We start from the raw sequence: 22,512 nt of genomic DNA on the forward strand, positions 1-22,512 counted from the left end.
AAATTTAAAATACTATCTGCTGCCTCTCTCATTCTGCGTGAATTGTCACGTGTACGTACCTTGTAAATGGCAATACTGCTGGTAGTGTACCTTTAGGGTTTGGGTTTTGGTTGTCATTTTTTTGGTCTCAATTGTTCACCATGAGCTTCTCTGCAGTCGTAAGAGCACGAACAACAGCACAGGGTTACCTCTTGACCTGCTGGTCCTGGCAAAGGAGGATGAAGCACCTCTTCTCCTTATCTAGCAAAGTTTTCTATCAGTACTGCCTCATTTATGCCAGGTTGTGCTGGAGAAACAGTTGCGAAGGAACAGAAAGTGCATGGAGGAAGAATTTAGACAGTAGAGAGGTTTTTAACTGTGGGAGCTACAGTTCTGCGTGTGCTAAAGGAGCGCTGTGATTCTTGGGCTCGTTAGAGGAAAATCCATGATTGATATCCCAGACCCTTAGTTTAATGTTTGGGCTTTCCTGTCCAGGTTTCTTCATTTATTTTGGGCTAAAGTAAATGAAAAAGGTATAAGTCCTACTGGTGTTCTGTAACCACAGCCTGGAGCAAACTGTGAGCAGCAATTACCAATGGTGAAAGCTGAGCCTGTGGGCAGGACAGAAGCAGAGGGAAGGGCATGTCCCATGGCCTGCCCCAGCAGCCTGGGGGTAGCATGCCAAGCCCTGGGCCCACACCCACCAGGGGACAGGGCCACAACAAGGGGGTCCTGACAGGTAGGTTATGGAGGCCAGCTGGTGTAATGCCCAAGAACATCAGTTGGCTTGGTGAGAGGCCGGGTATTAGAGGCAATTCTTCCTGCCCATGGGTTTGGGCTCACAGCCCTGGTCTCCAGAGGGCTGCTGCACACCACCATGCCCTTTCAGCAAGTGAGCACTCTGGTTTTAGTCTTTGGTCCTCTTCCCCTGTCCTTCACTAGCTGCTTTCCTGCCTTCAGGACTCTGCAGCCACCTCCCAGTGATGATGGCACGATGATGTGCAGAACAGTGTCCCTTCTCCTGGAAAAGGAAAACTCATCCATCTGGCACGTAGTGCTGGATGAGTTAATTCCCAGCTGGAGCATGTTTACAGGGTGTACTTGGGTGATCCTTTGAGCTGAGAACAGAGGAAACCAAACAGGAGGTGCTAACGAAGGAGGAAGGCGCTGTCTGCATCAGGAAAATTTGAGAAGTATAAATTTAAGGGGTGAAAAGCTATTTCTGGTTGTTCTTGCTGTAACTCACATCAGTCTCTGGTGGTTCTGTGTTTTATAGCTCTTGTGTCCCTTTCCTGTTTACACCTGGTTCACCTGAGCTTTGTACCTTGCATGCGAAAGGGTCTTCAAAGGTTGTCACTCCCTCTGAAATTCATGCTTTAAGCTACTCTTTGGTTTTTTTGGTTTTTGGTTGGGTTTTTTTTCCTAAAGAGGAAAAAGAAAACTTTATGTAACAGTGCTTTTAGTGAGTTTCTAGTGCGCACTTTCAAAACTATTGCTCCTTTGTTACTCATAGCTGCTGTCTATGGTAGCAAAAATATGTACTATGTTGAAATCGGTTACATCCTACCTCAGGTTTGAGATGATAGAGAAGCATGTTCAGTAAAACGGTGTTCTACAGTAGGGATTTAACCATCCAGCCTCCTTAGGAAGACACCATGCTATGGGTTTTGAAGGGATGGGGGTCCTTTAAAGTTTTGTACCCATCTCTTCTTGTAAGAAGAGCCAGGTCCAATTCTTCATTTGGATGATGTACGAAAATTAACATATTGGTCTTGTCTTGACTTTGGGTTTGAAGATCCATCTTTTATCCAGTTGTAAAAGGCTTGGAAAGTCCGCAGCTGTAGGCGCTGTGATGACTGGCTGAAAGCATGCCATGAACTTGTGAGGAAAGGCAGCAGATGCTGAGTGCGCGGTCTGTGTGCAGCCAAGGGGGCTGCAGCGCACCAAGGGAAATTAATTTGTTGCAGATGCTCTATCTGTGATGGAGCCAGAAGAGGAAGGGGGAGAAGGCCATATTGCCTTGGCCCTACATGCCATAAATGCACTTTTTCCCCACCCCACCCCCCGCTCACCAGCTGCATTTTTTGTGTATGGCTGGGATGGGTGGGAGCTCTTGAAAGCTACTGCTATTCTGTAGGGTAGAGAATTGCTCATCCCCTGTATCCTTTCTGCTTTCCTCTATCTATCTGCCCTGATATCTATAGATGAGTAAGACTACTCTGTGTTTGAGAGCTGAATATAACAGCTAAATAAGGGAGAAGCTTGCCAGAGTCCTTAAAGCTATATAGAAAGCACGTACTTTGCTAATCTTAGATGGGCTTTGATGTCAGTGTTTCAGAAAAACTCCAAAGGATCCCTTTTCACTGTAACTACAATAAAAGAGAAAATATAGGAGATTACTTTTGAGATGGAACAAAAGCCTATAATGGAAGTTCTTTTCCAGGTGCCACATGCGAGCGCAACAATACCTGGGAATTCAATCTGATGGGATTCAAAGTCAGATTAAAAGGTTGCAGGCACTTGCAGGATTTCACCATCGCTAATTCATTGAGTATTTTCTGTAAAATAGTTCTTAAAAATGCCAATGTTTTCAGTGTGGCACTGAATGGTCAAAAAATGGGAGCTTGAGCTCCACTCGCCTGTTCTTCCCAGCATTTCTGGGGGATGGCTCCTCCAGGGACTGCCAAGACTTTTTCTGCCCTGCAGTTGTTTTGTTCCTCCCTTCCTTGTTGACCACCTGAGCCCTGATCCAGGTTGTCACTGAACTGAACAAACTTGACTCAAAGCATGTATGTAAGCACCTGACCTGAAAGATCCTAGTCTTCACATGTCATAGCATCTGCAGCTTCCACAAAAACTGGTGGGAAGCCTGAGCACTCCTCTCCTTGAAAAGCTAGCACAGCTTTTTGGGCTCCTTGACGCCAAACAGGAGGAGACAGTATAGAAGAAACATAGCTGTTGTCCATTTAAGCAACGGGATCTCAGATGCTAGTAAGATGTAGCTGAGAAAATCTAATCACAGATTTTTACTGCTGTTTGAAGGGGTGGGGGGAGCATTTTTCCTATTATCTTTTATTTTGCCTATGCAGCCCCAATTCCACAAATAAAATAGAAGCAGAATCTTTACTCCAGCGCAGCGGTCATGCTGTTACTTTTGGCAGCCAGGGGTGTGGAGGGTGAGGAGCTGCCATGCAGGAAAAAGGAGGTCCTGCATTCTCACTTGAAATGCTACTGTCTGAGTGAGTTTCTGTCTGTGGGTTTCTGTTGTCCATGCAGAATTCGGAAGGTGGTAGCAGCCCAGAGCATCAGTGCACTCTCTGGTGCTCCCGGGTCTATAAATGCTACCTGCTTCACTGTGCTGTTGGGCAGAAGTGTTAAGCTCATCATCGTTGGACAAACTGCACTACTGTGCCTTAAACTGAGCTATATGGTTGTCCTAGCCTAGCTACCTGGAAAATTGGCACCCAACACCTACTTTTCAAAACAGCAAAGCCCTGCTTCAAAGGGGAAAGCAAACATTCTTCAGGTGTTGGAAGAGTGAATGGAGGTAAGTCTTGAGCTGGAAAAGGAGCTGCTCTTCAGAGGCCAGGAGAGCTTTCAGTTCGGTTTGCCCTGAATGGCTCGGAGACCAGTAGCTGATGAGCCAGTACTCGAACGCTGTCCTTGCTGATAATGCAGCATCAGCTGTTTGGGACCTGGCTGCTCAGTGTAGTAAGGCAGGCTGGTTGGTTTCTGTCCTAAATGCATGTGTTCACATCAGGAAGCAAAATCAGAACTTGTGTGCGCTGGCACAGCAGCTGGCCATCTGTGTGCCAAGGGAGGGTAAGCACGTGGGCTGGGGGGACAAGCCCTGAGCTGGGGATGCTGCCTGTGGGGCTGAGCAGGCTGAAAGCAGTGCAGTCAGGCTGGCACTGAATTTGTTTTAATGACCATTGAGGTTGCTGGAGTAAGAAGCGAAGCCCTGACTCCAAACTGGGAAGGCCAGCAGAGACTGGGAAGGGGCAAACCCTCCTCAAACCAGAGAGTGTGCCATAGCTTGTTGAAACTAAAACCCCTCTCCTGGCAGAAAATGCTAGTGCTTCAGAAGCAGTTTTGTTCCTGTGCAGCATGCCTTGAAAGCCCTGTTCTGAGCTGCGGTTTTAGAGCTATTGGTATCCGTGTGACTGGGCCGCAGCTCTGGTTCTGCTAGGGCAGCTCTGCTGTCCCCATGTCCCAGCTGTGAGTCTGTGCTAAAGAAACACTCTGCATCGCACAAGCTGGTAGGGAATAAGACTAGATTTTGCTGGCTCCCTAGCTTTTATTTCAAGTGAAGCTCACTGCGAGTGAGGTGTTTATTAGCTGGAGGGGAAGGTGGGAATGCTATCTGCAATTACATCCCTTGGAGTATGGAGAAGAGATTTAGAGCAGAGCAAGTAACATTTGTGGCTTACTTATTCCCAGTGAATGCATGGCATTTCTTCTGTACGCGCAACTCTGCCTCTTCTCCTAAAATCCATCTGGGAAAATAAGTGAATCATTTCTCATCAGGCTACAGGAACTTCAAAACTCCTCTCCAGGGTTCCTTTGACACTCTTCTGCGTACGTCTTAATTTCCTGTAACAGTCCTAATCCCCTTCCCATAGGTACCCATGGGAGCCTTGTTATCGACCTCAACTGGAAAAGGAATTCTTTCTCTACCTCATTATAATTGCTATTAACTGGCATAGTTCTTGTCTGTCTCCATCACAGGGGCCATTAACATAATAGGTCAGAGAAAGCCAGCTCTGCCCGTGTCCCTCCAAGGTGTCCCCACAGCATGGGGATGGGGCTTGCTGGCGGCGCGAGGGGGAGCCACACCAGCTCCCCATCTGCTCTGGGAGCACCGAGACCTGGGGCTGTCAGCAAGGGCATCCTTCAGCAGCGTTCAAACCCCCACGTGCGCGTCTGGGAGAGTGATATGGGTGACAGGCTGGAAACTTCCCCCGACTGCTGTTCTTTAATTGCCTGTTCCTCAAGCAGCCTCTGGGGTGAACTGGTGCTCAGTAGCTTGTCATGGCCTCCACAGGCATCCTGCAGAGCCGGTGGGTAAAAAAGATGCCGAATTGCCCCTGGAGCTTGCTTTTCTCCTCTGCTTTCCCAAAGTAACTAAGTACCAGAGTGACGGAGAGCTGCCAATTTAAACGGCGTTCTCCCTCCTGCAGCGGTGTGATGGAGCACACAAGTCTCAGCTTCCTCTTCAGCACTGGGAGCACCCAAACATCAGGCCAGGGCTTAAGTGGAGGGAGTGAAACGGATTTGGTGGAGGAAATACAAGGATAGTGGAGTCTGGTGTGCTTGTTCCAGGAGCAAGTGGCAGGTCCTACAAGGAAGACCCTGGGTTAGCTGTGGCACCTGAAAACCCCACAGGAGTTTTAGGTACAGAAACTAGGGCCAGAGGCAGGTGTAGTACAGGCTTGTCTGGGTCTTGCACTGGCCACTGGAAGGTTTCAGATGATAGTGTCCTCCAGAGAGACCCATTCCTTCTGGAAAAGCCGGCCCTTTCCTCCCTGATGGTAGAAGAGGAGTGGGGTGCTCGTTCTGCTGCGCCCGTGCTCTCGTGTTTGCAGTGCCATCAGCAAGCCATTGCACATGGCATTTGAGACAGGAGGGCAGAGCAAGGAGACAGTCCTGCCCAGTACAGCCGTGGCATGGGCCAGCTACACCCACCTCTGTTACAGCAGGAGTCCCAGTGTCCAGGTCTTGCCAGGTATATCCACACGTGGCCCTTAGCCTGAGAGGAGCACGGTGTCTGTGCTGAGTCTGGGACAGGCTTGTAGTTAAAACCTGACTGGGGCTACAGACCTCGGTGCCTGACGTCTGCCCTGAATGTTTTCTTGTGGCCGCACAGACTAAAAGCGATGTGGAGGAAAAGATAAGAAAAATAAGCTTCGGTGCTTATTCTTATTTATACAGTCTTCAATCCTGACAGATCAAAAGCACCAAACTTCAGGCTGGATAAAGGAGAGCTTGGTGATGTGCTTTTAGGAGGGGGAATCAGAAAATGAGATTAGAGAAGTACTTGTTGTTCTGCACATAGCCAGTATGCAGAGCTTGCTAAGAGCCGTAAAGATCTGTAATTACATTTGTATGGATTATACTAATCCATGAATTTGTAACCCATGGGACCTGGCCATGTTGGGCTAGAGGAACAGAGAAATATCAGGCACTACTTTGTGATGTGCTAGTACATGTCTGGTGGCTTTTCTTCCTTTTAACTCCGGTAGGACCTTTCTAGTAAGGTGGTGCTGCCCTCCCACAGTTTGGTTCTGGTTGATAGTGACATTGTCTTTTGGGGACTGTAGCCTCAGTTGTGCATTTAGGAGGCAGGAAAACCTTACTACCCTTTAAACTTGCCTTAAGGTACAGCATAATCAGGGGTTTATTTAAATAAAAGCCAAGAATTTACTTACGTGTTCTTATTATCTTACTGTGATGTTGGTTATGCAAATGCCAGCAATCTTAAAATCACAGATCACGGTTTAAATTGCTCACCTTTGAGAATAAACTCACCCCAGCTTCATCTATTTGACTTCTAATGTTTCTCATTCTCTGGCTTAAGGCTGCAATTCCAGGGCCCCAGTGCCCACAGGAGACAGCTCGGCTCGGGCTGCTTGCTGGCATTTCACGATTTGAATCCTAGCTCTCCCTCTTAGCTTTGGTAATTGCTCAGATACTCCTGACAGTACCCTTTTAAAAATGTTTTATCTGACATAACTTGCTAATGCCTCTGCTGGGACAGAGCGAACGCTATTTCATATGCTCATCCAAGCCTTTAAAAACTACAGATGCTATTGAGGAATGTGACTACTTAAATATTCACCTGCAACCTGTCCTCAAAGGAGGTTGTGGCCAAGTTGGAACACCTTACACATTATTAAATGGGATGGAAAGATAAATTTAAAATAATCAGCCTCAAAGGATCAGGGCACAGCTGAAGTAACTGACACTTCCACTAAGCTGTTGAGCATGCTCCATGCCTCCTGAAACAGAGGATGCTGGAGGGGCTTGTGACGTCAACATTTAACACCTGTAGTATTGAACACTTCTTGCTTAACTGGGGAACAGCAGTGAGATGACATCAGCTGGTAACAGCAGCTCGGTATTAATCTGGACTGGTTTGTGTTACAGAGTTTACATTACGAATGTGGACTGAAGCCGACCTGTGGAGGTCAAATTACTGTGGCTTCTGCGACTATAACTTGTTGGACCCTGGATCTATTCAATATGCTTTCTTTTTTTTTAAAAAAAAAAAAAAAAAAAAAAAAACAAAAAACCCCAAAAAAACCCCAAACAAACAACAAGAAGGCAAGGCAGATGAGTTGTGCTGTGGAGTAACCCAGCCTGCAGAATCTTTCTGATTGTTACATGTTTGTAGGAATCCATGGTGGAGGAGAAAACACATAAAATGAATCTTCCAGCCACTGGGGGCAGGGAAATAGCAATATAGTCATGGAGGGGCAGCAGGGCTCAAAAGTGCCATTTGGGAAGTGTTGGAACAGCAGTAAATGAATTTCTGAACTCCAGTGTGCTTGTGAACTGCTAACCTGATGTGACTGCTTCCTGGCACATAAAGCACTTTTAAAAATGCTTCGGCATGTGATGCTGCCATCTGCTATGAGATGGAGGCATCTTCATAGTGGCTAATAACAGGATTTCTCTCAGCAAGCTTTGTGTGTTCCTCTGCAAATGTGGATGGGTCCTTAGGACATTCCCCAGGCTTCCCAAAGGTCCTTTGTCAGGCTACAAGTCAGGAGCTGATCTGCAGCATGGCCAGCCTATCCCAGACACTAGCTGTTGTAAACTGCTATTAATTTCAGTGGCACTGGGATGCAGTACTTCTAGCAAGGGGTATGGCAGGAGAGCAGAGAGAGATGTACCCGCGCTGGCTCACACAGCAGATGCTGGTCCAGATTAACGGCTTCCCAATAGCCACACTCCCTAATTCAGGGTATGTGGACTGATGGGTGTTAAAGTGGATACTGGTCTTTTGGTCCTGGCTTGCTCCAAGACAGTCAATATTCTCCATCATGACAAAGTTTAGAAGAATCTTCCCAAAATAAAACATTCTCTGAGCTTTAGCCACGCAGTGCATTTGCACGGGGCAGAGGATGGATAATATTGAGGAACAGACACTATCCACTGCTCACCAGAGAATTAAGTACTGAAACTTCATTAAGAAGTCTTCAAGCTGGAGAGGAGGGCAATATGGCACTGAGGGTGGGGAATCGGGGGGTAGGCGAGGAGAAATATCATGTTCATGAAGGGCACTTGATATTTAAATACTCAGTAGCATTTGCAGAGTAAACTGCTATCTGTGGTTCAAAATGGCATGTGAAATGCTGCTTCGCCAGCACTCCTGGGGATGTGCATCCTGTTCCCTGGTTCAGTGGGGCTTGATAGAGCTGTTACACCTTGTCTGCAGACTATTTGGCACCACCACCCGTGACGTGGCTACTGAGTCAAAACAGGCTTATAGGCTCTGTGACTGTCAGAAAGCTACTCTGAAACTTGTTAATCATCATATGACACAGATAGGGATGGGCCAGAGCTCTCATACAAAACATGTCCCATGTGTTAAAATGTGATCTGGCTCAATGGGATGTCTGGGATACACCGGTGGAGTGATTTGAAGCAGATACAGACTTTTCCTTGGTCCTGCCATGCCCCTTTGCATCTGACACAGAACACTCTGTCACTGCATGTACAGCAGCTCTCCAGCATCGTGGAGCTGCGCAAACAGGGCATGCTGAGGTGCAGCACGGCCATCCAGCGTGTGCCTGGTCACTGCCTGAAGCTTCCCTGGCACAAAACCCACGGCATTTGTGTGTTAAAAAAGAAAGCGTGGACCTAATTTTACTGGGCGATTACTGTGTCAGAATCAGTTAATTAACCCATGTCATGACGAAAACAGGGTCTTGCATGTGCAGATAGGAATAAGTAGTACCAAAGGGCTGAGAGGTGGCAAAGGAGGAACGACCCTGAGGATTAACTGGGGATATTGTGCCTTCCAAAGACAGACTTGCAGGGGTCTGCCAGCCAGTCCTGATTATCTTGCCCTCCTCTAGATAATCTCTGCCCCGATTACTGCACGAAGCATGGTACATCTCTCCGTGAGCTGATGTTTGCTGAGATCCACGTTCAATGCTTCTTGGTTTGGTTTTGGTAGATCAGCAGTGGTGGATCCATCCCTTCCCCTCAGTGTGAAGCTGATTAAAGCCAGTGGTGGGAACAGTGAGCTCCTTACTCCTGTCCCCAAGTGGGTGGGCATGGGGGGTTTCTTTGCTGCCTTGGAGTGGGCTGCTGCTTGGCAAGTGCATGTTATTCAATTTATCAGCTGGGCTAGAGGATATGCAAGGAGTAAGAAAGGTGTCTTCCATGTGGGGTGCAGGATGGAAACGAGTGGTATGTGGAGGAAACACTTTCAGCATGAGCTCACTGTGCCAGGCAAACGGTGGGGGACTCTTGTCTGTCTGGATTAGCTTCACACTTGGGCACAGGTTTTTATGTCTTGGTCAGTGAACTTGGGTAAATGAAGCTGCTTGGCTATTTTATACTAGGTTTGCAATGCTGCAGATCCTGTGAATTTAAAGAAAGAAGTTACTGCCCTTGGTTTGGCGTAAAGCGTGACATTTGTTCCACACAGAATAGTCTGGAATGAATAATATTGCTGTTAATTCCAAGTGTGTGAGGAGATGGTGGTTGAACTCCTTACCTCACCTCCTCTTTTCACCAAGAAGGATGGGTTTTTTTTCTTCTTTTTAAAAAAATATTATTGTTACTATTAATCTACATGGTGCATGTCCTATTCCTTGCATCATCTTCTGCACTGTCTTGCTGTTGATATAGTGATGCTAGTAACTCATGTTGTGGACCAGTGTGGGCAGGCATTACATATTCATATGTAACCATCTCTGTCATGGTAAGGCTGCTGAGAGGATGAGTCTGTACCATTTTGTGGCTGTCAATGTTTTATGACAGATGGCTAAAGACAGAGCTTGTTTTGGAAAAGTAAATACCTTTTTTTCTTCCCAAATGATCTTTAGCGTTGCCGATTTACATTTTATTCCCTTATTGTGGCTAAAACCTAGGACTACATCTTTCCTTTTCTCTTTTAAAACAGTTGTGCAGCATCATTACATTAGAATGGCTCCCACGCCCTTTTGTAGACTTACAGCTGAAGGGAAAATGTTCACAACAGGTTTTGGATGAGAGGTGAAAAAAAAAATAAAATCTAAGCAAGGTAGTATTTTCCTTCGCAAATCCAGTGATGGCAATGCTGCCACCTTGAAATGCATGATGGGCTCCAGGGTCTTACAAGCCTTTATATAGAGGGACCCATGAAACAAACTGTGCTAAATCGTGGCCTTTGAAAGGACCTACCTTGTATTTCCTGCCTCATGGGATGAAAAGTGTTAGACTTGTGGGTAACTGTAGCAATTCTGTAGTGTCTGGCCTGAGTCTGTTTCCTCTTTATTGCAAGAAGAGCAAGTTGCTATCACCCTCTGAAAGCTTCGCATCTGTCCCTGAGCTGGAGAGGCCAGGTTTGTACTTCTGCAATACCCACCTTCTGGTGCAGTTCCAGTGACACATGTCATCATTCCTGTTGTTTTATGAGCACAAAACAGACGAACTAAGAGAAGACTGCCTTATACCAGTTTCAAAGGGGGGAGAGAGACACAAAGAGGCCAAGCAGAGTTCGGATGCTGTAGGAATGCGGCTGCAGACGTCAGAGCTCTTTATCTTGTTGTTACCTTAGGTCAAGATTTCCTTAAGCAGCTCAGCTGTTACTCCAAAAGTGGACAGTAAATTGTTTGTTGTGCTTAAATCTTATGTTTGGGTTGGTTCTGGTTGTAAAGGTGCAATTCAGAAATGAAATGCACTTACTGGCTGCCATTACGAGAATTCTGTGTGAATATCTGTCTAATCTCAGGTTTCCTTAACACTTTGAGAGCAGAATTTGGGAATCATGTCGGTGATGTGCCTCTTGCCTCAGTTTTTTTTCCTGGTATTGCTTTGTGAGTCTCCTTGGAGAACTCTGCACGATCCTGCACACTTTAATGCTCCCTCCAGCAAAACCTCTTAGAGGATTACTTTGACTTGTGATTAAAAGTGGCAGGGAACACTTGGCAGATCTGAAACTCTCAACAAAGCCGTGCGGTTTGCTTTCTGGGCTTTTTTTGCCTCTTATGTTTGAAAGCTGTCAGATTGCCTACCATGCCTGGAAGGGCAGGTGGGGTTTGGTTCAAAACTCGATGTTTAGCCTAGGAGAGGGCAGGGTGGGGATGTGTGTATTGAGGTGAAGGAGAAGCCTTCCCTTTGACAGCTATAAACTCTTATACTCTTAGAGAGGCTGTATATCTGCAAGGGGAAACTGAAGAAGGAGGCAAGGTCTCCAGAGGGCATCAGCAGGTGGGAAGAGCAGCTGAAAATCAGCATCAGGCTTTTGGGGAGCAGCTGATGCTGCAGGAAGTGGAGCTGCTCCCTGGACTCACCCATATGAACGCTGTCTGCTGAAAATCCATCCAGGTCTCTCCCAGATGCAGAGAAACATCATTCCACCATCTGAATGGTAGTAGTAAAGTCCTCCTTTTACCCAAAAATAGCATGTGGGAAGGTGTTCCACCTGGTGAGACTTCATGCTAGCACTGTAACCCCTTGGCCAGTGGCTGGGGGTTGCAGTACTGGTGTTTGTTGTACTTGGGGCTCCTGCTGGAGCAACTTGTTCACTCTGGGTGAGAATTAAGTTGCATTCAGTGACACACTGAGAGAGGTTAACAAAAGCATATGGTTGAAGTCTTGTCACCAAGACATAAGGAAAGACTAGACTTCTAATGGGTGCTGAATTTTGCAGTTTGTGTAGTCACAGTCTTTCTTTTCCTATGCCACATGCTTTATAGAAGATGTGTTATGCATTTAATTTCCTCTTCATCGACCCAGGGTTATGCAAATCCCTGCCTAACGGCAGATGACCATGATGCTTTTTCAATTACCTCAAACCTCATTGAAGCACTGGTAGGCATTTTCAAAATCAAACTGGTGTCCAAAGTCAGAAGAGACATAGACCAAAAAAAGGGTCTGATGGGCATCCTGTGCCAGATGCACAGTGCATCCTTGCGTAGGGGGTTCCCAGGAGACCTGGCTGCCAACCAGTGAGTGTTGAGCTTGGCAAGAATAGAGAGGCATGTGGATTTTATCCTAGCATTAGTAAAGCAAGACTGACTAGAAAGCTCAGCTTGGACAGCCTTGACAGCATGCCATGTTTTTTATAGTAAAGGCGCTGGTATAATTTCCTACGGACTCAGGTTTATAGCCTCAAATTCATTGATGTGCCTAAAAGCCCTGAGGGACAAGGACCTCTGCCCTTTCATCTCCCTTCAGTGAGGGCAGCGCTACTAGTTATTTGGGGATAGCTTGGAGCTGCCTATCAGGTATGAGAGGTTCACCTCTCCCATTTCTCAAGAGCCCTTTAAGACTAGTAACTGAGCTGCACAGTCACCGTGCAGGGCTGATATATTCATAGAGCTGAGCCTGGTACAGCGAGGTGCAGAAAGCCTGTGATCACACAGCTGAGCTTTGGTAGGGCCAGATGGAGAATCAGCCTGTTCTTGACTCTTGAATGTGTTTTTGTTGTATCTCCAGGCAGATGAGTTTGCTTGGCCCTTGCCAAGATGGGTAAGAAGGTGTGTGGATGTGTTACTGCAGCTGATAAGCCCCTGTGAGAGCCTGAGCTGGGTACTCAGGCATGTGCGGTGCCGGCAGGGTCACGCAGCTCTTCCTCCCTCACGGGAAGGGCTGGGGCGAGCCCCTGCCTGCCCCAAATGCACCTTCCGTATCCCGCTTCGGTTGGTGGAACTAAACTTTCTTGCCTATCTGGTGGTGGTTTGTCAGTGCTTTGCAGTGATAGGGAGAAGACTTGCAGACACTTTGGGTGTGTGGTTAGAGAGAAGCATCTCTGCTCTGTGCCGGGCTGGTCTCAACCTCTGAGAGGGCAGATGTGTGCCAGACTCCGCTGCACACAGCTTTCTCTGAGCTGACCTCTGGGCATCCTTAATCCCTGGTGGGCATGTCTGCCTCCCCTGAGCATCAGGTTTTCAGCAGGCTTCAATGCAAAGGAGTCAGGGTGAAGCACCTGGGCTCTGTTTATTCCCTCAGACTGAGCGTGCGTGCCCGTGCACACTTAGGGAGCGCAGGGTTGAGGGCTGCCACAACCACCCTGTCTCACAGCTGAGGTGCCAGCCCCTGGCAGGGGCAGGATGCTGTGCAGGGAAATCTAAGAGGAGAGATGAAATGAAAAGATGACCAACAGTGTGGGGGAAAAAAATAATCCTTGAATTCCAGTATAATGTTTGCTCCTTTCTTTCAAATCTGTGCACTGTTTAGGACACACTTAAGCCACGTGTTAAAGGGCTGAATGTGGGGAACATGTGTCTGCCCCCCTATCCGGGGGCAGACTGACTGGAGGGGACAATAAGCACCCAGGGAGCTCCTGTCCATGAGACATCAGCCACGTCGCTGTAGAGGACTGTGTACACAGGAGTTTGGATTATTTTATCCTATTGATTCAACTCCTAGAGCTAAATACCACCTCCCATAATAAATGGTCCAGTAACTATTAGCAGTTTTAAAGGCAAAACTTGAAGCTTACCAACGTATGTTGTGAAAAATAAGCAGGCTCTGTTACCAATTTATAGGGAAAACGAATAAAGAAATTGCTGAATGATTGTCCCCCTGGCCCCAATGTATATTCTGGGAAGAACTTTCTAAAGCCTGAGAACTAAGGCTGTGGAAGAGGCGACGTTAACCAGGCCTGGTGATTTATTTATCTTTCAGGAGACAACATTGCTCTTCTTTTTTTTTTTTTTTTTTTTCCCCACTACAGAAGACCTTCTGTATTTTAATAGGATTGTTAAGCACTGACATTTAAGCAGACCCAATCAATACTACATTTCCAATTCAGGATAATAAAAAACATAAACAGTAGAAAGAAGGAAATAAAGCTGGTGATGCCTTACTGTTCCCATGTCATAACCAAGGAGTATTACTGGGCTGGAAGAGCTGCTCTGTGTTGCTGCCTTCTGTTCATGATGCTAGAGAGAAGTTTCAAGGACAGTTGGGGGTTTGGTACAGCTGTAGCACATATTCACTCAAAGAATTTGGGGTACTTGATGGGATGGCAAAGAAGAAATGTTTTCCATCAGGATTAATGGAGAGAGACTGGCCTCATTTGCTACAACTCATTATAGAAAATTAGCAGTGACTAATCACGTATGGCTGTGAGAGGCAGGGTGCTCTTCACCTTTTTCTTCTCATTTAATGACAAGTGGCAATAGGTAGATCAAATGCCAGAACCATCAGCCAAGACAAGCAGTGTCCGATGGCTGCGGTGCCGGTTGGGGTTTCCTTGGGTTTCCCCCTTTTGCAGAGGATGCTGTGCAGTGCTGCCTCTCGGGCTGGGCACAGTGAGTGCTGCAGCACTGCCTGGGCTCCCCAGCCACCGAGTCTGGTATCAGCATCTCCCCATCCTGCCTGGTGCTGCACTGTGAAACGTGTCCCCAGCCCTGTTTAACCTGCGTGCCTCTAGGAGGGAGGAAATTTGGCTCAAAACCTTAGGCTTCTGCCTAGTCGAGCTCCAAACCATTTTGTAATTGTTTCAGTCATGAAATCCAGGGACGATTTACAATAAGCCCTTCCTTAATGCTTGGTTCTCACTTGCCCTTTTGAGCTAAGGTCAAGATCATAGAGTAGGTAAATAGCCATTTCCAATTAACAGACACCCAGTTGCCCTGTCCTCCACCTCTGTGGCTAAACAAGTTTATCAAAGCATTTCTTCTTTCTGTGTTTCGTTTGTTGTTTTGGTTTTTTTTTTTTTTCTTTAAAGCCATTAATGAAAATGCCTGTATTTAAGGTAAAGCAATGTGACTATTCCTCAGTACCATATGGTATCATGCAGGCCATATGGACCTGCCTTGTGGCTTTTTCTGAATAGAGTCTACTACATCTGGGATGCAGGAGCGCTTTCTTTACAACTTCGGGGGGGGGAGGAGAAAAAAAGCACAAAAAATCCCAACCATGTTTTAACTTTGAGAGACTACGTTTCTTGCTCCAATAGTCAATTCCTGTCCCTGCTAGAAATGTCTTATTTTCTTGTTGTGGCTGATTCTGCTAGGTGAAGCAGCCAGCAGGCATCAGAAATCTTTCCCCATTTAAATACTAAAGGATGTGAGTGGGTCACCTTTCGGTCTTTAGTTGGCTAAGTTATTTGTACTGAACTTTGCTGGTCTTCTATGTAATGAAGTTAGTTTTTCTTAATCTCCATCTGTTCTTCTACCTCTTTTCCTGAAATCTTGTCTGCTTTTTCTTTGTGGGGACAGCGGAGTTGGCAGTGCTCGTGAAGCCTTGTCAGGTCCGTGTGTGGATGGCAGTGCCATCTTCAGCATTGCCCATCTAAGTGGGGGAAAGAGCATGGTCAACCAGCCAGCTGCTGCTCCAGGAGCTCACATTCTTGAAAGTAAAGGAGTGAACTGTGGTCCAAACCCATCAGACGATAGCTAAGAACAAATATGTCTCATTGCTTGACCTCACGGTATTTGAGCCAGGTAAAATTAAACAGTCCTGGTCCTTTCAAATTCCAGGTCATGGAGGGATGCATAAGGAACTTTCTGAAAAGAAACGTTAAAGCAAAAAAAGGGTAAGAAAATGTTTACGTTTCCAGAAGAGCACAGAAATAGTGAGATGAATGCAACCCTGTCACCTCTCCCACCTGCCAAGGAGTGAAACGGGTTGGCCCTGGCATGTCTAACCCAATCTGTGTGTCCACTGACTCCCAGTGCCCTGGAGGAGCTCCTGTGTGGAGCTGTGCCTGGCTCCAGGCTGCTGCTGCCGAGTCTTGCACTGGGGCTGCTTCTACGGGGAAGCCGGAGAGCGGGCACAAAGCTTTAGGTCTTGGGATTGAGCTGATAGACTTAAAATCTTGAGCCTACTTGGCAAGAAAATCTAGAGGTGCTTCATTTATTTCACAGTCTCATTGTCAGAAAAGTAATAGATTTGAAGGTTTTCTCGTAAATTGGATTGTCACTGTAGAAAGGTCTTTTAATTTTCCATTTATCCAGTGAGATCTATCATGTGTCTCCTAGCTGTGACTCTGATTATTTTAGTATTCTCTCTCTTTCTCCACACAGTATCCCTGTACAGCTGCTTATTATTATAAACTATTTGTTCAACTTTGCAGGCGATTATAAGAACAAATAGCCTGGTGATGTATTGACTTTGTGTGTGTCTTTGACAAAGCCTCAACACCCCCTTCCCTAGGACACTGCTCCTCCAGACAAGAAAACAAGGGGAGTGACTGAATGCCGTGCATGTGAAGAAGTCAGACGTTTCCTTACTCACTCGGCCCCAGATGTTCTTTTCCCAGGCCTCATACTCCAGCCTTCATTAGAAATTTGAGAGAAATGCTTTACTGTGGCTTCTGGCTTGGCTGCTTTTCCAGTTCAGAATCTCCTATATTCACAGATCCCTTTTTCTTTTTTTTTTCTTTTTTTTTTTTCTTTAATATCTCTCCAGAAACTTGCATTATCTTCCTTAACCGTGCAGAGAAATATCCACATGTGCATAATATTTCAGAGCTTCTTCATAGCATGTTAATCTCAGAGACTAAAAAAAAAAAAATCTCTTGGTCCCAGTCTCATTTCTAATAGGATAGCAAACTAAGAGGATACACGAGGCTTATTCTAATCTCACCCTGGAGCTCTCTCCAGCACTACTGCCTATCTGGGACCCATTACTGAACTGCCTTCTCCAGTGCTCTAGAAAAGATGTGCTTATCTTGATTTAACATGTAATGATAGCAAAAGCCTGAGCTGTCACACTTTAGAAAGAATGGATTAGCTAATTGGTTGTGAAAAGAAATTTTAGGCTGGAGCTAAACACGCCGCCATTGGGGTGCTGTCCCCTCCTTGCTTTCTTCTTTAGTCCCTTGAGAATACGTTTGTACACAGGGTGCATGTGTGTATACTGAACACAAACAACTCCTCCTCCTCCAAAGCACATGTAATGGACTGACTGAGGTGAAATGCTTCCTCATGGTGCAGCTCTCCTCTAGCAGCCCGTTGCATGTGCTTTGGAAAAGCAAAGGGGCTGGGGCACAAGCCTTGTGAGGGGCGGCTGAGGGACCTGGGGGGGTTGGCCTGGAGAGGAGGGGGCTCAGGGGGGACCTGATCGCTTTCCGCAGCCACCTGACAGGGGCCGTAGGCAGCGGGGGTCGGTCTCTTCTCCCAGATAACGAGTGACAGGACGAGAGGGAACGGCCTCACGTTGCGCCAGGGGAGGTTTAGGTTGGGTATCAGGAAAATTTCTTCACGGGAAGGGTGGTGAAGCGTTGGGACAGGCTGCCCAGGGAGGTGGTGAAGTCCTCATCCTTGCAGGTATTTAACAGGATGTGTAGATGTGGTGCTTAGGGACATGGTTTAGTGATGGACTTGGCAGTGCTGGGATTATCGTTGTACACGATGACCTCAAACATCTTTTCCAACCTGAACGGTTCTATGATCCCATTTCAGTGGCAAAGGTTTCTGCACACAAAGCCTATATGCCTCTGTGTGTACTCTTCAAACCTTGGAGGGCTGGGGTTTTGGACAAGGACAGCACACATCCAAGGTGGGAAAGGGGCTTATTTCTGGTAAGATTAATTGTCTGTAGGTGGTGGGAAGCACCACCTCCACCTGGTGGCAAGCACCAGTCACCTGGAGGTGACAGTCCTAGCAAGTATGTGTGAAACTGGTCCTTGTGACACCACAGGTGCTCTCCTACCTCTCTTTATGGCAGTGAGGGTGTGCACGAGCATGACTCACCTCAGCTATGGCTGTAGCCAGCGCACAGTCACACCTCCCTTCCCTCAACCCTTCTCCATGGGTGAGGAACAGAGGGGGGGCAGGCAGGAAGGACTCGGTTGCACAGCCAGACTGGTTCAGCCAAGTCAGGACTGAAGCGCGGGTTTTAGCTATCTGTATACCTCACTGCGTGATCTTTCTCTCCCTTTCACACCGAAAATAGCTACGTTTTGCTGTGAGACTGTAGTCTTGAATGCATCTTTACACTGTTTCCGGAAGGCATTACAGAATTTCCCAAGCAGACGAACCAGTGCTGTCAACAGCACAATGTTAGTCACACACATGGTTTCTCCTTTCCTCTCCCCCCATCCTCATGTGCGCTGCCTCCCCAGGATGAAATTTCTAAAATCTTGTATGCTGCACGGAATGCAAACAGATATTGGATTAGTTAAAAACATACTTTATTTGAAAGTTTTCTATCCACAGATAAAAGGCAGCTGATATATTGCATAGTATACTTTTTTTTTTTTTAGTATGCTTATTATTCAGCATGTCTGAGAAAAGGAATGACTACTGGCTCTAACTTCCCACAACAAACAGTGAAGTTAATGGAATAATAAATTAAAGTAGTAGTAGTCCCCATTATGTATAAAATAAATGTTAACAGATACAAATATGACAAGAATGATGACTGATTCAGTTTTCCTTCTCCTCAGGAGTTCAGTGTCTTATTAGAGTGCTTGCGTAAGCTGAGTTTTTATTAAAATGCAGTGGTGCTCTGAAGCTGTAGAACACAAAAGCCATACAGTTTTTTTAAATTGAATAGGAATGTCAAGAAAGCTTGCTCATGAGAATGGGGGTTCTCCTGCCCCTGCGATGGTTGGTCACTACCCCTGTTGTGAGCCCTCGCAAGGAGGCAGAACTCGCACCTCGGCTGTGGCTGACCCTGGCTCTAAGGCACTTAGCCCACCAGCTATTCTCAGTGCAGCACTACTTACTCAAAGGACAAAACTCCACACGCCCCTCTGTGTGGGGAGAGGTGGGTCATACAACCTTAGTGGACTGGCCTTCATCTCTGGGAGCGTCCTCATCGTCCTATACAACTGCTCTTCACTGCTGGAAAGTCAGTACCTGGGCCCTCTGTGGTGTTAACCAAGGAGCTTCTACAGGTCTTAAGGAAATGGCTGTAAGAGCTCTGTCTTGTCAATGTGCTTTCTTTTCTGTTTACCCGAACTCATGTGGGTTTCCATGAGCACTTTGTAGCAGCCGCGCTACGTGTGTCCAGCCAGGCTTTCCCAGGGGGAAGCCGGTCCTGTGCAGGGGCTGAATGTCAGGGTGCCACAGGCTGCCGCCCAAGCTGCCTTCAGCTGGAGACAAACGCCTTGCTCATCAGCTTGGAAGAGTTTCAAAAAGTGCCAAAACTACTATGGGGAGGTAGGTATTGAACAGGGACTGTCCAGAAAAGCTTGGAGAATGGAACTTGCCAAACAGAGCAGCAAGAGATCTCCATCTGAGACTGGGGATGGGGAACAGAGTAGTGGAGTCCACACAAGGTGAAGATTCAAGAGCCTTTACCACAGCACAGGTACTGGCCCATCTATTACACAACGAGAAGAGTCAACCATGTTTTGAATTACAGGGCTGTAATTCCACCCTGAGGATCTGATGACTACAGAAACCACCTCTGCTCTGCTCCCCTGGATTGACAAGCGTACATTCCTGGATGCAGTTATAATCCTGTGGTATGTCTCAGCTGCCTGGTGCTTTCCCCCCCCTCCCTCCTGATGTACTTAACATTGAGGTAGAAGTTTCAACTAGAATCAAAACATACACAGAAAACGAACACGATCTTGGGGGGCTAGTAGTCCGATGACTTTCAACATTTGTAAAAACCTTCACAATGTGGTTACAAAGCGAATAATTGAAGCAGCAGAAAAATATCATTCTAAAAATGTCAGAAAAATAATATAAAAAAGTACAGTACTGAGTTGTAAGACATTGTAAGGCTACTGGCTCAAAAATATGTTTTTTTTAATTCTCTCTCTTTGCAACAAATGGCAGAAGCAGATTTTTTTGTGACAGAGACATACTAGTATCCAAGTAAAAGTACATGATGAATTCCTGAAGGCATTAACTGTTTTGAACAATGATCTAAATATAAGTCATTCATATTAGCTGGCTTCAGTTGAATATTGCTTTTGTTTCCTATAAAAATATGTTTTTAAGTATGTATATATACACATGTCTACTGCAAAAAAAAAATCTGCGTTCTTTCTGAAGTTTATAAGGAAGATCAAAGCAATATAATAGTAGTAATAAACTTTACAAGGAGACTTAAATGACTTATTGTTCATACAATATTTAAATATAAGGAACACAAATCACCAACATAGTAATTTTTTTGTGCTTTACAACCCCTGTAATACTAAAGCAAGTTTATATTAATACCTAAATGAAGCGAGTTAACTACTGCTATAGGGGCTGCTGTTAGTTACCTCCACTGTACTCATATGCCACAGAGTAAATGAGGCCCAAATTTCAGTTGAAAGAACTTGGTTAGCTTGAATTTCATCCTTTCAGTGTAAGAAAGCTGTTAAAGCCAAAGGGAAAAAAACCCCAACAGTTCTTACTATTCTTACAGCTATTTTTCGAGAAATACTAGATGTTCCAGCTTTAATGCTACATTTTTAAATCAAGGAAAAACCTAAATCTGTAAGGAAGACAGATATTGCTTATGAGTCTTCAAGGAGAACATTTCACTGACATTAAAGGCAACTTTGCAGACTCACTTGAAATGAAATGTATCAATTTGTAATCTACACATTTACAGGGGCTGCTCTGCTCTGAAAGCTGTCGCCCGATCTGTGCCAAAACGTGTGAGGCTGTGTAGAATACTTCTGATGATAGACCTCCAGGCTCTGTTTCTCCATAATTGATTTAGTTATTAGTTATGCAGGGAGAGAAGAGATCCCTGAGGCTTGGTAAAACAGTATTCAGTTACTAAAAGCAGCCCTTTGTGAATTAATGTCATCCTACCAGCTCTTCCTGCTCATTATTCCTTCAAGTCTTGTTTTCCTGGACACCAGCTGTCACAGAGGAAGTCTCCAGCCTTTTCTTCTCCTGTCTCCCTGGCTGGCTGAAGTTGCACCAGCACGGTCTGGAGTGTCTCCTTCACCACCTGGATCTCCCTCTGCAAAGACTGTGCAAGCTTTATTAAGGAATAAATCTATAGGTGATTGGCAGTCCCTTTTTTCTTTCCAAGTTATTAAATAAACTCTTGTTCTGCTGCTCACAACAGATGGCCATGGCTATCTAACTGTAGCTTCAAGTTCTTGCAAATTGTTTGGATTAAATATTAATACATTTCTCACACTTGCTTTTTTTTTTTTAAATCCAGGCAAACTGAAGTTCTCAAGTGGCATTATTTAGCACTTTAAAGAAGGGAGGGGATGGTGGTTACTGTTCTCGTGGGAAGGAAGGAGATGAAGGAATGGTACCATGGAAGCAGCAGCACTAGCTGTGAGTTCCCTGCTGGGCAGAAGGTGGATTTTTAAGCCATAGACACAGACCTGGGTGGATCAGAGCCCAGTTGAAGGCAACAGGAGCAGCCTGAGACAGAAACCAAGCGACCACAGCTTGCGTGGCGTTAGCAGGCTCAGCAACGTGCGCTATTCAAGGCGGGGTGGGAATCTAGGTAAGTAGTAAAATTACCTTCTAGCAGAGAAAGTGTTTCTGCTCTACTTACCTCCAGGAGGCTTTAATCTTAGCTGAATTATCAGTATAATTATAGTGCAGAAAACAAATATAAAGCTATACGAGGCTCCATAGTGAATGCTTTGAACAAGTTGAAAAGCAAAAAGATTAGCAGTAGCAAGGCTGCGCTGTCATGCATTAAAAGGAACAAGGCCACCCGAAAAGCATCTGATAATTCAGCAAGAATGCTTCATTTGGTTAAGAAAGGAGAGGTTTTTCACGTTTTATTTGCCATTTTCTAGTTCAGGTTTCCCGCAGGGCACTTGGGAAGAACTGAGATGGCTAACGGCTTGGCCTCTTATGAGTCCTTCCACTTCGTTCTTTGCCCAGGCTCCAGGATGACAGAGGGAAGGTGTCAGGTGCTGGCAACAACAGGAGGGGCACAGCAGTGAACGGACCGGCAGATGAAGGTAGGACATGCATGGAGACGGTGGCAACTGCTGAGACATGCACAAGTTTTTAAGTAGCCAGGCTTCCTAGGCAGTACAGCTTTTTGTTCCGATGGCCAGTCTCTCCTGGGAATAAGCATGGTTTGTACCATCAGTACACTGGCCTTTCTGCTGATAATCTTACATCAGTGAGACTATCTGTTGTTGAATCAAGCGTGAGGGACTGGGTGGAGCTCAGTGAGACAAACCACCTTATCTTCTCTTCCACAACTTACACTATATGGAGAGCAAAGCAAGGACGAGACAAGTCAGAGCCTGCTGAAGGTCCAACCCAATGACCAGATCTACATGAACAAGCCCTGGTGTCCCCCCCATCCACACTGAGGCCTCCTGTACAGGTATGGCTGAAGGGCAAGGACCCCAAAAGGCTAACCCAAGCAGGTCAAGGGAGAGAGAAGTTCATTTCTAGCAGTAAGTCATCAAATGATCTCTGAGAGAGCCAGAAACTCACTTCAAGGGATATGAAACAGGCTGGCACTGAAACA

At 46.0% G+C, this 22,512-nt stretch overlaps 1 protein-coding gene across 3 annotated transcripts in view; it reads right to left on the bottom strand.

Annotated features, from left to right (window-relative positions):
• Nucleotides 1–18,269: 18,269 nt before the first annotated feature.
• DISC1 (DISC1 scaffold protein) overlaps nt 18,270–22,512 on the bottom strand; it is a 207,852-nt gene continuing 203,609 nt past the window's right edge. For all 3 annotated transcript variants that reach the window (XM_055810644.1, XM_055810641.1, XM_055810642.1), the window contains one exon: nt 18,270–21,033. In XM_055810644.1, coding sequence (XP_055666619.1) covers nt 20,878–21,033 — 156 coding nt within the window. In that variant the 3' untranslated portion in view covers nt 18,270–20,877. The remainder of the gene's footprint in view (nt 21,034–22,512) is intronic.

The sequence above is a fragment of the Falco peregrinus genome, chromosome 7 (genome assembly GCF_023634155.1).
Source record: "Falco peregrinus isolate bFalPer1 chromosome 7, bFalPer1.pri, whole genome shotgun sequence".
Classification (NCBI taxonomy): domain Eukaryota; kingdom Metazoa; phylum Chordata; class Aves; order Falconiformes; family Falconidae; genus Falco; species Falco peregrinus.